At 43.8% G+C, this 15,965-nt stretch overlaps 1 protein-coding gene across 3 annotated transcripts in view; it reads left to right on the top strand.

Moving 5' to 3' along the window:
• Positions 1–3,601: 3,601 nt before the first annotated feature.
• Positions 3,602–15,965, top strand: part of SMAP1 (small ArfGAP 1) — a 103,432-nt gene continuing 91,068 nt past the window's right edge. For all 3 annotated transcript variants that reach the window (XM_061990329.1, XM_061990328.1, XM_061990327.1), the window contains exon 1: positions 3,602–4,036. In XM_061990329.1, coding sequence (XP_061846313.1) covers positions 3,919–4,036 — 118 coding nt within the window. In that variant the 5' untranslated portion in view covers positions 3,602–3,918. The remainder of the gene's footprint in view (positions 4,037–15,965) is intronic.

The following is a 15,965-nucleotide window of genomic DNA, read 5'->3' as shown; positions in this document are numbered from 1 at the left end:
CAAAAGTTTTAATCCTCCTCTGGGGGATGATGAGATATAATCTTGCTTCTCTTATGGACACAGTATCTTCAACTATGGTTTAGCCTCTCAGTTGTAGGTTCTCTGTTAAAGATGTTGTTTCCTGTAATGTGAAGTTACTACAGAACCCTCTCTTTTTTTTGATGGAATTAGGGTTCCCACACAAAGCACATCGCCGAAACATTCTCATCATTTAGAAACAACACTGAGAATTCATTTATTAAATGTGTAACTTTGGTACACTCAGCTATGAGTTGGTCACCCTCCCTAGCCTTTATAGTCATTGAGGAGGCACAAACGATCCAGAAAGCGGTTCACCTCCTTCCCTTCCAGATGGCAACTCAGCTCACCCCAGTCTGTGAGCAAGACAAACCACCTCCAGAAATGTCTGCTTCTCTCCACTGGCTATCAAGGGCAGACAGGGTGACTGGCTCACAGCTCAAGGTTTTCTTAAATCCTTGACAGAAATTCCAACTGAAGTGTAAGCTGAAATACAGTGGTTAACTTGTCAGGTTCTGCCATTCTCTGCCAGCCAAGGACTGCAGGTATCACGTTATCTGGCCCCATGGGCTGCCCAGACTCCGCCGCCCCCTGAGCCAACTCAAAGAGTCGAGTTTCAGAAACATTATTGAAATGGCCATTTCCCAGGAAGCTTTTTATATCTATCTATCTATATATACACACACACTCTTTGAAGTATATCTATAGATACACTCTGAAGCACCAACGTTTCTCATGAATCAGAAACTCTCAACCTCAGCAACTCTACCTGGAACCATGTTTATTTCTGGACTTCGGTATCTGAGGAAGAGGCATTGGGAAAACACAGCTATTTTAGCACCTGGTTTCAATCCAGTTAATAACTTTTCACCTGAGACGTTCTCCCCCATTAAGTCAAATTTATGCTAATACTGTCCTGATTAGCAAATACTATTTAAAGCTGTTTTATGGGATGATTTCTGAATAAGGTAGGTGTCTGGATTGGGTTCTGCAAGGAAGCTTATATTCAGTGGATTTCAGCTAAAAGACAACATGAACTTCATGAGTTACCTATAGACATCCTGCAAAACGGTGGCTGCCCACAGGATGACAGGCAGTGACAGCAAGGGAGAGGTCTGTGCTGTTGCTGAACACAACACAATCTCTAGCACCAGAAACTGCAGAACTCCAGTATTTCTCTTACTTTATGGAAACTTCAGTTGTCTCCACAAAACCCACTTGATTCTGAGGTTGCAGGTCTTGAACACGGGAGTGCTTAAATAATTCCAAAAATGGATTGTATAGGCTGTGCTCTGCAGGGCTTAATGAAAGGTGAAGCAAAGGGCACCAAGCTGACAGGCTCAGCATGACAACTGTGTATCTTCTCCTTCTGAAGGAGCCTTAGGTGGTGACATCTCTGGCCTCTCTGCACTATATTTCACTGCATGGTGTGGGCAGATGGTAGCTCATTCTGTGAATCCTACTGTATCCTGAAAGACAGCTTTTCTTCCTTTTTTTTTTCTTTTTTCCCCTCTGAAAAAATGCTTCAGGCAATAACTCCTCATCTACAACACTCTGCTCATTTTTAGGATCTAGAAAAAGCAGTAAAGGCACAGAAGGGATAAGTTTTTGCCTTCCTTTGATTCATTTGAGCTCTTAGGGAAATATCTAATAATGCATTTAAAGCATGCTGTTTCCAAAGCACTATCTAGTAAAATATTAATAACTTACTCATCTCAGCCCCACAGTGAAGCAGATTATTCCATATTTCTACTGCTTTACAGAAGCATGGGTAAGTACCTTGAAGGAAAGGATAATTTTCAGAGCTGAACACAAGAAGCGTGTCTTCATGGTTGACAGAAGAGTATATTCCCCAGCAATCCACCCAAGCACACCCACAAAGAGGGAGTTAGACCCAGGAAATATGCAACCAAAGAAAAATGAAAGGGAAGCAATTGTATTCTTTTCAAGACAAAGTATTCAGCTAGAAGGAATCAGTCCTGTTTAATGTCATGTTTAAGCTGCCAGGACTATTGTGCCCCAACAATTGAGTCAGATACGGCAAACATCAGGCTTTGTTAATGCTTGTTTCACACTGCTGCAGCAGTCTTTGGATTTAGGCATTGCAGTAAGGCAGCTGGAGCTCAACTTTGTCGTGCCATTCTGTATTTTTAGTTTTAAGACCTGCCTCCAAGTAGGATGCTAAATCATCTCTTGGAATTACACGTCGATACATCCTCGTTTTGCAACCTTGTACCCAGTAACTCACTTTCCAGGGCACTCTCTCAGCCTACGTGCAGACCTTAACTCTCTATTTGAGAGGGATCTAAACACATTCCCCCATGTTAGGTGCTAGCTTAACTACTAAGTAGATGTACAGTATTCTCAGTTCTCAGTTGTAACTCTTCCAAACTTAGGAGATAATTAGTTCACCATTGGATCTGAGAAAAAGACAGAGTGATTCAGTAATTTAATGGTTGAGAGGAAAAAAAGACCTGAATTTCCATCTGCCTCACTTAAGTATTTTATAGGCTATATATAGGCTTCAGCTCTTTCCAGAAGGGTTGGAATCGACAGGAAAAAATAAAGCAAGCTAGAATTGAGCTGACAAAGAGGATATTACTGGTGAACAGACACAACAGAGTACTCAGCAGAGGCAAGGGGACCTAATACAAAATGGAGAAAGGGGAGACAGGGTACTTGAGGTGGAAAGTGTAGAGGCATGCAGCCTTGCTCACAGGAAGTCAGCCTGGGCTGTGCCTTCCACAAGTACTTTGGTTCATAGAACAGCCCTGGGATTGAACTCTCCATCCCCACAGCCTCACACGACCTCAGCGGGAGCGGAAAGGCACCAGTTCTCTCATGGTAAGGTCACTGCTGCCCATAATGCTTTTAGGGTTTGTTTGTGCCCCAGCACTGCCCTGGAAAAAGAGGCGTCTGTGCCAAGGCTAAGGGGCTGCTGAATACCATCAACCCTGGCAGAGCAGTGGGCTGTGTGCTTTGGGGTGTTTGCCACCTGTGGGCTGACACCGGGAGACGCAGAGAGGTAAAGGAACTGCTTTAAACAGCGGAAAGGGCAGATCCACCTTCCCACAGACGATGTGCCTGGTCAAGGGTGACCACACCGAGAACAAGTGCGCTACCGCCATGCTCTGGGGAGCCCAACGCAGGCAGGGCATCCTTCCCCAGCTTCCCCAGTGAGGTGAGGCGAGGACGGGGCCGTTGGACGTTGGCAAGCCCAGCGGCAACGGCACCGGGGCCACGAGGAGGGCGCCGACTCACGAACCTCGGCCCGCCACAGCACAGGCGCAGGACCACGGCGGCGCCCGGGTGAGGCCGTGCCACGGCCCCGGGCAGCCCCCGCAGGGCGGGACGCGGGACGCGCGGCGCCTCAGGCCGGCCCCAGGGCCCGCCCGCGCAGGTGCGGCTGCTCGCGCCGGGCCCCGCCCTCGCCCCGAGCGCTACCTGCCGGGCGGGCTCAGCCGCCGGCGGATGGATATCACCTGCCCTCGCGAGGTGCCCCTCGCTCCCCGGCAACGCGCCGTGCCCTCTCACAGCCCCGGCGGGGCGGGACGCGACGCGGAGCCGCCTCTTCCCCCACCCCCTCCCCCGGAAGGCCCCGCGGGGAAGGGCGACGTGTCGCCGCGGCGTTAGGACCCAGAGGACTATTTTTCACCGGAGGCGTAGGGCTGCCGCGTGCGGGGTGGGCGTGTGCGCGCTCGCGAGAGGGGGAGCGAGGCGGATGCGTCTGCGGCCGTAGGTAGTTCCGGTCGAGGAAGTCGGCGCTGGCGGCCGCCGGTTCCCGTGGCTGCGCCAGGGCAGGAGCGCCGCGTCCCGAGCGGTGGCCGAGCCCGCCCGGCCCCCCGCCAGCCCCGCCGCCCGCCCCGCCGCCCGCCCGCCCGCGGGGAGCCGCCCGCTGCCATGGCCACCCGCTCCTGCCGGGAGAAGGCGCAGAAGCAGAACGAGCAGCACCAGGCCATCCTAGCTAAGCTGCTGCGGGAGGAGGACAACAAGTACTGCGCGGACTGCGAGGCCAAGGGTACGGCGGGGCGGGCGCGGGGGAGGAGGGCGGCAGCCTGGACCCGGGAGAGGCGGCAGTGGGGCCACCGGGCCCCGCGCGTGTCCGCCCGCGCCGGCCTCGGCGGGGTCCCCTCTCGGGGCGGGGGCGGCGGCGCGGCCCGGGGAAGGGCAGCGCCACCCCGCCCCGCTCCACGTCCGCAAGGGCGGCGGCGACGACGGGCCCCGCTCGCAACGGGGACCCGCGCGGCCCGGAGGCGGAGGGCGGGCGGCCTTTCGTGTCGCTCTGAGCCGATTTCCGCTCGTCCGTCAGCGGAGCCGTAGCTCCGTTGCCCCGAAGCGGAAGACCCCCGTGCTGAAGCTTTATGCAGTGGGCGGCTCAGCCCTTTCCTGAAGTTTCACTGCCGCGTCCTGTGCCTGCTCTGCCAGGGATTGATCAGGAGTGGTCTGTGTCAGGGGGTTACGGGAAGTTGACAGTTGATGCCATGGCAGATGCCGGTGTGTCGGGTGTTGAATGTCCAAAGCAATGCCCTTCAGTGTTGACTCAGTCATGTAAGTGCCAGGCTCTTTGAGCCTGGATGTCTGTGTATACCTCAGTATGCCATAGATTTAGATTTGATGATGAATGAAATTCCAAAGATTGCATTGCTGTCAAAGCTTACGTCTCTTTAGTCTAATAGTTTAATCTTGCATGGGAGCAGATGTGTACTTGTGTTTACTTTGGGTTCTGGGACTTTGAAGTAAAAAAATATAGCCCATCTCTCTTTCATCTAGAATTGAGTCATTCAGATGTTACCCTAAATAAGGTGATTGGACACTGTAAGTTATTAAGTATTATACTTCCTGAATACCTGGTTAGGTGTTCACAGCATATGATTAGCTCCACTCCTCCACCTGGGCTGGAAATTAGGTTTGGTGAGCCAGTTTGAGCAACCAGAAGTGGCACACTGTGCAACTTCCCTTTCCAATCAGTGCGGGCTACTTTTTGGCCGTGGCTGTAAATCATGCAGTGCCTTGTACGATAGTACTGTTTGAAACAACATCAGAAACACAGAAATAACACTTGATTTTCCTAGTGTCTAACCCTAAGAAGTACATAATATGGATTACACCAAAGATAATAGATCTCTATATGTTACAGTTAACCCTATTCATAATTTTCTAGCACAGCTACTCTTGCCCTCAGACTTCTTGTTACTGTGTAAAGGTCTCCTTGTACTTGGTGGTTTTCTGGAAAAATCATGCTTGTATGTTTTGTGTGTTATTGGTGCTTGAGATTTCCACATTGAATGCTGCTTTGAGTTGCTTGCTGGTGGAATTCCATGTGTGTGTTATTTTGTAGCATAGGCCTCAGAGGTGGCTTGCTCATGAGCAAAGCCTGAAATTCTCCAACTAACCTTTGTCCTGTCTTCAGAGTTCTCTCTTGTCTAACCCTCACCTGGATTGTAAGGTGGTGTTTGTAATATTTGTAATACTGTTTCTAAGATTCAGTAGCCCTTGGTGCTTGATGTGTTTTGCTGCTTCAGTTAGGTAAGGCCACCATGGTTTTTCCTCCTTCCTGTATCTGAGATATTGAATGTCTTCATCTGCTGTTTTTTTCCTTTGATAGTTTCATATCTCTCCTCTGTCACAAGGACTTTCTTTCATAAGTAAAACCTTTGATGTATCTAGAATTTGGGTTTTTTTTCCCTCTTCAGGTTCTGGAGGACCTACCAGGCCCTTGACCAGACTGTGTTGTGCTAGCACCTGTAATTGTTTCCAGCTTTCTAGTAAATGATTTTACTTGACTATCTTACTAAAATCTTACTGCAGTTCCTGAGTCTTCTCTATTTTCCCTTTTATTCAACCCTGCTTCTCCTTTGCTGTCTCTCTGTATGCCAGAAATGTGGCTTGCTTTCACCCTGTCTCCTAGGAAAGCTGACGTGGGAATACTGTGTGATGCAATATGAGCTTATAGTATTGAGGGAATTGAGTTTTTTATTTCTTTCTCCTTTCAATTTTAAATTTCTCTTGCCTCATCCCATTCCGGCAATTCTTTAAATTTCATCTCATATTAGCTTTGTAGTTCCATTGGCCTTCACCTGTATTCCTGTAGTTAAGTGTAATATTTCCTTATAGTTGGAAGGGGAAGTGTTGAATGACAAACTTAGTTTGGTTTCCACTGTTCTAGAGGCACTTGACTGAGAGATGATTGTATATGGACACTCTCTGTAGACTTCTTTAAGCTTAGGAAGTTTCTTTCTAGAAAGAATGTTGTGTGAATGACATTGAGATGCTTCTGCTATATCTTGAAGTCTAGATTGCGGTGTACTTCCTGAAGGTGCGTGGCCTAAGAAAAAACATGATCACTTGTTTAGAAATCAAGCTTGCCATAAGTATATAATGCCACTGTTGAACTCTTCCTTGTTATATTAGTCTTAGTTGAAACTTCTTGTTGACAAGAAGAGGAAATGTGAAGGACTCTTTTTGCAGTTGGAGCCAGCTGTTTTTTCCTAATGTTTCACACTTAATCTGTGGTGGTTGAGTGCTTATGGCTTGCTGGAGTCTGGCAAAGTTGTAATTTTACTAGTCCTGATACACAGTGATGTCTGAGGCAGCAATTTTTAACGTGTCTGTATTAGCTAATCTGAGTCTGTGAGCTGTCTACGTGGTGTTCCCCTGACTGTGACAGTCTCATTCACCTCTTGCACCACTAACAGCATTGCTTTCATCTCTGGTCATGTGTGTACTTAGTCTGGAGTTACCTATTGCCAGCTGTACCAGAGATTCTCTTCATTCTAGGTTCTGCAGACTTGAACGTGAAACTCTTCATGACAAAATATTTAGTACTTTGTGGGTGTCAGACTGAGTTCAGAACATATGTATAAACATTATATATAAATATTATTTATTAGTGTAATTGATTATTTTTGCTTTAAAAAGATGCCTGTTTCAGTTACTTTCTCTTTTTTTGTGGGCTTTGCTCCTTTGTCTGTCATCTTCCATTCTGTTGTTCAATAGGATCCACAGAGTTCTATGGTTTTGCTTGCTTCCTCTTCACCCAATTGTTGCGTGTCATTATCTTCACGATGAACCAAGTTGAAGTTGTATCTTGGGTCTTATTCTGGCAATATGTAAACCTGTTGTTAGCCAGTGTGATCTTTCAGATAGCTGACAATTCAGTATGGATTCTTAACCAAAGCAGAGGCTGTCACCACTAATTCCTTCCTGTCCATGCAGATCTAATAGTCTCTCTTAAGCCTTAGGTATTATACTTATCCTAGGTTTCTGTTCAAGTATTCACATCCAAGAGATGTTGAAATTTTGCAGATTGTACTTGTATATCTGTTTTTAACTGCTATTCTTTTGAGGCTCTGTGAATTCTTAGGTAGCTAGATATAATTTACAATGTAATTGTTCTATTGACCCTAAAATTTAATCTGGTATTGTTTGCTACTTACTGCTTATTGCTTTGACCATGTCTACTATAATGCCACTGTTGAACTCTTCCTTCTTATTGTTAAGGCTTCACTGTTGCCTTTTACTTCTCACATCAAAAAGATACCAGAATTTTCCTCTGTCCTGCTACTGATTCTCTCTTAAATTACCAGATTAGCTCTCCTTGCTCTCAGTCAGTGACCACCACCTGGACTGCTTGTGAGCAAGTGTCAAGGATGCACTTTTCCTATATTATCACATGCTTTCTCTGCAAGAATTAAAAAAGCTACTTCTTGGTGGTCTTCAAAATAACCTTGCTATTGTTCATAGTGGTCTTGTGGCAAAAACAAACACATCCTTTGATCTCTGGCCTACTTTTTCAAGTGCAAGGTATGCAGATGCATTAGACAGCTTTATTCTGCAAATCTTGTGGAAGGTGGAGAATACAGCTGAGGACACATCTGCTAGAGTAAGCATTAAGCAATAATTAGGATTGCTGACTCTAGCAACAGTTTTTGGAAGTATTATGCTGTATTTGTCTTTTAACTGTTAAAATAGCTGCTATAAGTCTGACAGCCACTGCTAAAATGTGTTGGAAACTACCTGCTGTAGGGCCCTACTGTATTCACCATATGTCATCTTCAAACTGTCAGTCTTAGAGCTGCTGGAAAGACTAAATGATACCTCTGTGGGGAAGAAGACTAAAAATCGAATGTTCTGGAACTGTCTTTGCAATCACTGAGATTTTAGGAAGAGTGAGGAGGTTGGAACTACATTTGACAAGGCAATGCTGTGTACTGACTGTTCTTGACATCCCTATCTGAACAGCCATCTACATAAGGCAGTAGATGTCTTCCCAGTGTTACACTACTGGGAAGTAGTTATACTACTACTCCTAATATTTGTAGGAAGTGGCAAGGCATGTTGACAGCAATTTAAGTCATCCTGAGGTTTTGAAAGAGATAAGCAACTGGAATTCCTTTGTGCTCCTTTTCTGTGCAATAACTAGGTAAGTCTAGCAGGAATTGGGTGGAGAAAGAAATAACATCTGTGTCACAGGCTGTGCTGAAAGCTGTTGTAAAGCATGTGACTTTTGCTAAGTTTCACTGTAGAGGGATACTAAATGCATTTTTATTTTTTGTTCCAATGTTGACATTTGAATCTTTTAAGCAATAAAAGCTCTTAAAGATTTGTCAAATGGAGACAAAGTAAAAAACCTGTTAACTCTAATCAGCAACGCTTTGACTATAGGGACTATAATTTGCTATTTCTGAGTATTTGGTATCTAGTTATAACGTGCTAGCAGTCTAGGCTTTTGTTACTGCTTGTCAGCAAGGCTGGTATTATTTGGCTGCTGATATTAAACAATACTGAATCAAGTACTTGAAAGTTGCAGAGTGTGATCAAGCAAAAGGAGATGCTTTTTCTTTGAAGGGGACAAGATATTTAGCAGTACTGAAGGAGCAGTGGGCTAAGCAAGTAGGCCTGTAAAGTAAACTGAAGGCACTTGGTCTAATGTGATTTCTCTGCAAATGTGGACCAAGAGATTCTGAGTATGGTTGCTAACAGTCTTTTATTAAAAGAGGTATGTTTGAAACCAGTGTGAATCTTCTCTAATGTACCTCCCCTGTTTGTTATTCTTACATTAAGTGTTGACTTTAATACTAATGGATTGACTACTGAAATCTGCTTGTAAATTCATCTGTCAAGAAGGCAATTACCTAAGTTGTCAACTGCTTTAAAAGTTTTAGCTGTACCACAGTTAAAATAACATAGTTGGAAGTTTGCAGCCCTTTTGTATAGACAATTGGGAATGTCATGGCTCTTCAGAATAGGTGACTACATTTCCATATCAAAAGAGGTGTTCTGGCTTTTTTTTGATGTTTACTTCATGTCTAGTACTGCTTAAAAGAATCCTAGTGTTAAGAGTCACATTGACACTGTTGCTTGTTTAACCAGATTAAAATTGATTTAGTTTTGTTATAATAAAAGTGAAATATTTATGTAATGAAATATTTTTTTTTAAATTAGGATTGGTATTTATACAATCCTTGGATATCTGTGTGTGGTTAATAACTTGATCTTTTCTGTCTGAAGAGAGGCAGATAGAAGCTCTTAGGAGAGTGGGGAGAGACTGAACAGGAAAGAGTGAAACACTGAAATTTGTTTGTCCTGAACAAATTCTTAGTTTTGGTTAGTTGTTAGGGAAGTTAAAGTTAGGTTTACTTGAAGCCAGTCTCAAACATAAGTCTCTTAGCAGTGGAGGAGGGAAAAAAAGGTATTTTAAATTGAAATGGGCAAACTAAATATCAAATACAATCTGGAATATTCCAGATATGTTTATAACTGTTTGGACTCCGTTTTTTGGTAGACAGTTAAGTCTTACATATAATCTCTTCTGTGTCTGAGACACTGACTTAAATGTGCATGCAACATTTTTTGTGAAGCTGCTTTTGCTGTTTACGTGTTCTGATGCCTGGTCTCATTGTATTACTCTTACCTGTATACTTGTATAAATAGTGTATTTGTTCCTCGGGAATTAACCTAAAGCAGGTAAATAACTCTCATAGCCCCTGGCCTTCAGCCTTATGTAAGACTTCAGCTTTTACCTCTGTCAGTTTTAGAAGGCTTTGGGAAAACTGTGCTAAGACAAGGCACTGACTGCTGTACCTACTCTTTTACCTATTGCTGACACTGGTTGCATGAGACTGAAACTTAGAAATGAGTTGCTGTTTCAGCAATTAGTGCTACAATTAATTATTTCGACCAAGAAGAGAACTCTTCAGAAGACATCACTCTTGCTGGGCAGGGCACGGCAGCTTTAGCTTAAGACTTGGATGTGATGTTTAAGTAATTGGTGACTAGTGGGCTGTGATTCTGTTTGTAAGGAAGGGGTTTATTTCCGTCTCCTGGCTCGTACAGTGCAGGAAAATATTGTGAAATAAGTCACAGGAAATCTGTTTAGTTTGTAATAGAACATAATTGTTTGCAAATACAGGCTCCTGCTGTTGAAATTATATACACAAGCTGAAGGCTTTTTTACCAAAGCCCTTAACGTGGTGTTTATGGGTACAATTTCCATTCTTCAGGACTTGCCAGAGCTTCATTAGATGAGACTCTTAAGTGGCATGATATATAGCTTTGGAGTTAGCATTGCTTTGACAGGAGGCTAGGCTAGATGCCCTTTAGATATCCCTTTCAGCTTAAGTTTTTCAGTGACCACTAAAAAATATTTGTGGGATTTGAGTCTATTTGATTATGTTGTTACTCTTTAGATTATCTGAGATGGGTTATACAGATGCAGAAATCCTTATGCCCTCAGTTTGTTGCCCTACATGCAGAAGTATAGGCCTTGACAGTCTAAGCTGTTTCCTTTGTGTGGACTGTAAAGGTGGGACACTTTCTGGAAAAATGACTATTGGTATTCATGAGACCATGTTCTTGCTTTTTGAAGTGCAAGACATCCTAGTTGTTTTGGTCAAGAGCTAATGGTGTGTGTCTCCTAATGGTACCTAAGCTGTGGTTCTGCCACTCCTTAGTGACCAGAAGAAGATGCCATTGCAAGATGCCTTGATACCAAGATGCCTTTTTTACCAGCTGTTGATCTTTGCTGTTTCTAAATGTCCTTTTGTGGAACTGAAGCTGATGCTATCTCATGGAATCTACCCTTTGGACTGAAGTCTGTAAAGAAAGAACAACTGTGCTGCAGCCTTAGGTTGTTGTCAACAACCGAGAGAAACCAATTAGATATAGGTATAAGCTACATAGACTTTTGAGGAGGTACCTTTTCCTGGAGGAGTGACTCCCTCTTTAATCCATGCTTCCTATAGCATTTAAGAGAGTTAATTACCAGCCATTACTTAGGGAGTAGTCAACAGTTAATATATCTCGGGTGTCACTTGGTCCTACACTTGCTCACTAAGGTTCATTTGAGCATGATTCAGCTTTACATTAGAAACATTGATGCTTTGTATTGTTCTCTTGTGGCCACAACTAAATTCCCCAAGACTTAATGACTTCACCTAGTGAACAGCTAAAGTTTTTCAGTGATACCTTACTCTGCAAGAACATCAGTGTGAGAATAACACTGTTGAACCCGTGACTCGTTGAATCTGTTTTCACTCTAATGTGAACAAGAACAGATTTTTAGATATGGAAGAGTAAAATTGTATTAAATCTGAGCTGTGTTTTTATTGGCAAAGGGGTATAGTTTACACAACTGGAGGACTGCAGTGCATAGGTACAGGTGCTTTTAGGGAGAGCAAGTTGGGATGATGGTAAGGGGAAGCTGCCATTTTCTGTGTGAGGGCAGTTGGGCTGCATGCAGCTTTGACTAGAGATGGCTGCTGAGCTCTTTGAGAGCGTATTACTCAGGATTAAAAAGCAGACTGTCATGGGTGATGGTATGGGTAACTGCTTGAGACTCTCTGGTAAGAAAGAAGTAGCAATGAGGCCTTCCTAGGACGACTCAAGCCTAGTATTCTCAGAGCCTGGTGCTTATGGAGGACTCGAACCAACCAGATTGAGTTGTTGGAAGGACAACACAACAGGGAACAAGTAATCTAGGAGGCTTCTGGTGTGCACTGATGACTCCTTATTAACATAAGTCATTGAGGGCAAAGGAAGGTGCTCAGATGGACTTGTTGCTTGCAAACAAGGAAGGGCAGGCTGGGGATGTAAAGGTTAGGAGTAGCTTTGACTGCAGTGACCTGGATGGAGTTCAGCATCTGAAGAGGAGGAAATAAAGTGAAGTAGAATCACAGTCATAATCTTCAGGAGAGAAGACTGTTTCTGTTCAGAGATCTACTTGAAATAATCCCTTGGGAGATGGCTCTAGAGATTAGAGAGGTCCAGAAGGGCTGATTATTTCTTTTTTTCCCTGAGGGTCACTTATTTAAGGTCTGATGTGGCATATCCTGATGAGCAGGAAATTGCCCAAAGGCAATGGAGGATTGGCTTAAAAAGGAGAAGATTGGAGAAAATGTGGACCTGCTGCTAAATGGAGCAGGGGATCCTGGTCGTAAGGAATGTGGAAAAGACTGAGGCTTTCTGAGGCTTCTTTACTCTGTTCTTTACTATAGCAAGACTAGTGGGACAGCTTGGGACAAGGAGGGCTTACTCTCAGTGGTAGAGGAGGATCATCAGGTTTAGGAGTGCTCACAGAAGCTGGATGTATGCAAGTCTGTGAGCTCTGATGGCCAATTCTGCCTGCACTTACAGATGGATCTCAATGTCACTTTGAGGCCACTCATCATAACTGTAGGGTTGTGGTGACTAGGGTAAGGTCTTGAAGACTGGAAGATGGCAAATGTCATTCCTTCTTGCCCTTTTCAGAGATAGGAACGTCTAGGGAACTTCAGGTCAGTTGACTTTCCTCAGGCACTGGGAAGACGATGGAACAAATAATCCTGAAAACATATGAAGGTGGCTGAGAATAGTGTGGACTTACAAAAGGGATCATCATGCCTCACCAACCAGATAGGCTTCTGAAATGATCAAGCCTATTGACCCGGTGCATGAGCACAATGGATATTTTTTTACCTTGACTCTAGTAGACTTTTGAAACTGTCATGTAACATGCTTACTGATGGCTTGGGGTCTTGTGGCTCCCAAATTGGTCATGAGCCAATAGTATAACATGCTCACTGTTAAACTTGAAGTGCAGCCTGGATAGAAATGGTGACATGGATCAAAAATGTCTGATATACCAGGTTCAGCTGTCATCAGCAGCTTAAAGCTGAGCTGCAGGCCAGTCACTGGTTGCTGGCCATAGTATCAATCCCTGAGGTAAGCACTATTTAATTTAAATAATGACCTGTGTGATAGGACAGATTGCACCCTTAGCAAGCTTGAGGTGATACAAACTGGGGAAGAGTGGTTGATACTCCAAATGGATGATCTCCTACTCAAGGCAGAAAAATTGACAGACTCGAAAAATGGGCCAACACAAACTGCATCAAGTGTAACAAGGGAGAATGCAAAGCCCTGCTCCTGGGAAGGGGATGTTGAGGGTACAGAAATGCTACTGGGAATCTTGTGGATTGCAATGTGTCCTTGTCACAGAGGCCCACAGCCTCTTGGACTGAATTTCAGGAGGAGCATTTGTAGTGGCTGAAAGGAGGTGATCCTTCTCTCCTCAGTGCTGGTGAGCCCACATCTCTAGTATTGTGTCCAATTCTGGGCTCCACAGTAAAAGAGAAACATGGATAAATGAGAACAAGTCCAGTGAAGGGGCACTAAAATGAGGAGGTTGGTATGTTTGACATACAAGGAGAGGATGAGAGAGCTGGGGTTGTTTATCCTGGAGGAGAGAAGACTTTTGGTAAGATCTTAGTAATGTTTGTAAATACCTGATGACAGGAAGCAAAAATGACCAAGGCAGACTTGTCTGTGGTATCCAGTGATGAGACTAAGAGGCAATTAACACAAGTGGCAATATAGGAAATTGCACTGAAACAAAAGAACACCCTTTTCTTAAGAGAGATAGAGTATTGGAGCAGATTACCCAGAGAGGCTGTGGAGTCTCCATTCCTCAAGATACTAAAAACCTGACTGGGAACAGCCTGAAGGAACCTGCTCTGAGCAAGGGGTTTGGACTAGATGATCTCCAAAGGTCACTTCTAATCTAGGCAGCTTCAGATCCAATTCAGCTGTTGTATCACTTCAGCTGGTATGGAATCCCACTGCAGATACCACTTTAAGTTGTATTTTCCAGTACAAACATCTGCCTACATAGATGAAAAAGCAGATTCTTTATATAAAGTCAGGGGTCTTTTATGAGAGAGGGAAGTTATTAACAAGCAGTAAATACAGATTACAGTAAAGACTTGACTTTTCTTGAAATCACTGAAACAGAAATCTTGCTGTGCATCCAGAGGTAAAAAACACTGTCTGGAAACTTGAAGTAAGTGGGAACTGAGGAGCTATGTAGAAAGTTACTGATGTCTTCTGACTGAAATGCTATATAATCTAACTGGGAGAATACCTTCCCAAATTAAACTGCCTCCTAGGACTGGTAGAAAGTTGCCTAGAACTGATGTCTTGTGTCAGAAGTCTTGATGTCTTAAAGCTGCTGATTGGAGCTCCATTTTTGTTAGAAATTATGTCCCTTGGACGACTAGAGCAAAACAAGCTACTACAGATTCATCTTTTCCCATTCTGACGGTTTTTTTTTCTGGTTAGTGACTCCTGAGAGCTTGAACAATATTACTCCTCTTATATTTTTCTCTTGGATGGCTTCACAAAAAGGCATTCACACAGTTTTCTTTTAAATCTTGGAAAACTCAGATTTGAATGGGTACCTATTTAATATTAATCTTTTACAGTAGGCTCTGATTATGTGGTAGAATGCCTAACCCTTGTTGATCGACCACTCTCTTGTCTTGTTGCCTTCCAAAAGTGTATAAAATAATATATGTAAATATGTACTGTCATGTAGTTCCTGTTTGGCATTATGATACTTAACCCAGTCTGGAGAACCTGAGGTCATGCTTTTGTTTCCAGCTTATCCAAAATGCTTATAATTAGATCTGTGTTTGTCTGAGCAGAGGAGCTAGATGCTTTTGTGTTCTGGGGTTACCATATGAAGAGGAGAAAAACTTGGAGGTTCGGAGAACATTGGGAGGATCTCATTAATATTTACATGTATCGAAATGGTGGATGTCAGGAGGTTGGGGCATCACTTTTTTCTGTTTTATCCAGTGACAGGACAAGGGATAATGGAAAGAAGCTGGAACACAAAGTTCCATTTAAACATAAGGAAAAAACTATTTCACTGTTGAGGTGAGGGAGCCCTGGCACAGGCTGCCCATGGAGATTATGGAGTACTTCTCTGGAGGTCTTCAAACCCTGCCTAGATGTGTTCTGTGCGACCTGATCTAGGTGGACTTGCTTTGGCAGGTGGATCTCTTACGACCCTTACCATTCTTTAGTTCTGTGATCCTAGTGGTGCAGGTCTGTGGTACACCTGGATATAGAGAGCACTAATTCTGTAGCTTACATAGATAATGACAAGTTACGTGGGGAAAAAGTGCAAACTGCACGGGTTGATGTGCTCCCTGTCTCAGGAAAGCTAGCCTGTCAGTGGCCTCTTCCTTCCCTTCAGGAAATAAACTTACTTACCATAGACCATAGATGAAAAAGAGGTAGAGTTTGTAGCTTGGGCCCTGAGTGGGGACAGCAGTATGTGAGAATTAGAGGCAATGTAGCCAAGCACTTAACTTTGCAGTTGTGATTTGGTAAAAGGACAGTTCCGTTTCTCAGCCTTACTCTAATTTTCTGTAAGAAAATGGATATATTGACAACTGTGCCCCTATTGTGTAGAGGGGAAAGGGAATGTGATGCTCTATGCCTGGCTATTGCTTACTATACCCTTCTTATATACTGCCTCCTTTTTAAGGAGGGAACAAGAATCCATAATGCAGTTTTCTTTAAGTGCTTAAATGAAAATAGATGAAGCTTCATAGTACAGGACTTTAATTAGTAGTATTAATGGACCCAGTAGTCCTATAATAATTGTTGTGAAAGATGGAAGT

The sequence above is a fragment of the Colius striatus genome, chromosome 2 (assembly GCF_028858725.1).
Source record: "Colius striatus isolate bColStr4 chromosome 2, bColStr4.1.hap1, whole genome shotgun sequence".
In the NCBI taxonomy this organism is placed as follows: Eukaryota; Metazoa; Chordata; class Aves; order Coliiformes; family Coliidae; genus Colius; species Colius striatus.
The sequence above is the reverse complement of the archived record's forward strand: the minus strand, read 5'-3'. Positions and strand labels throughout refer to the sequence as shown.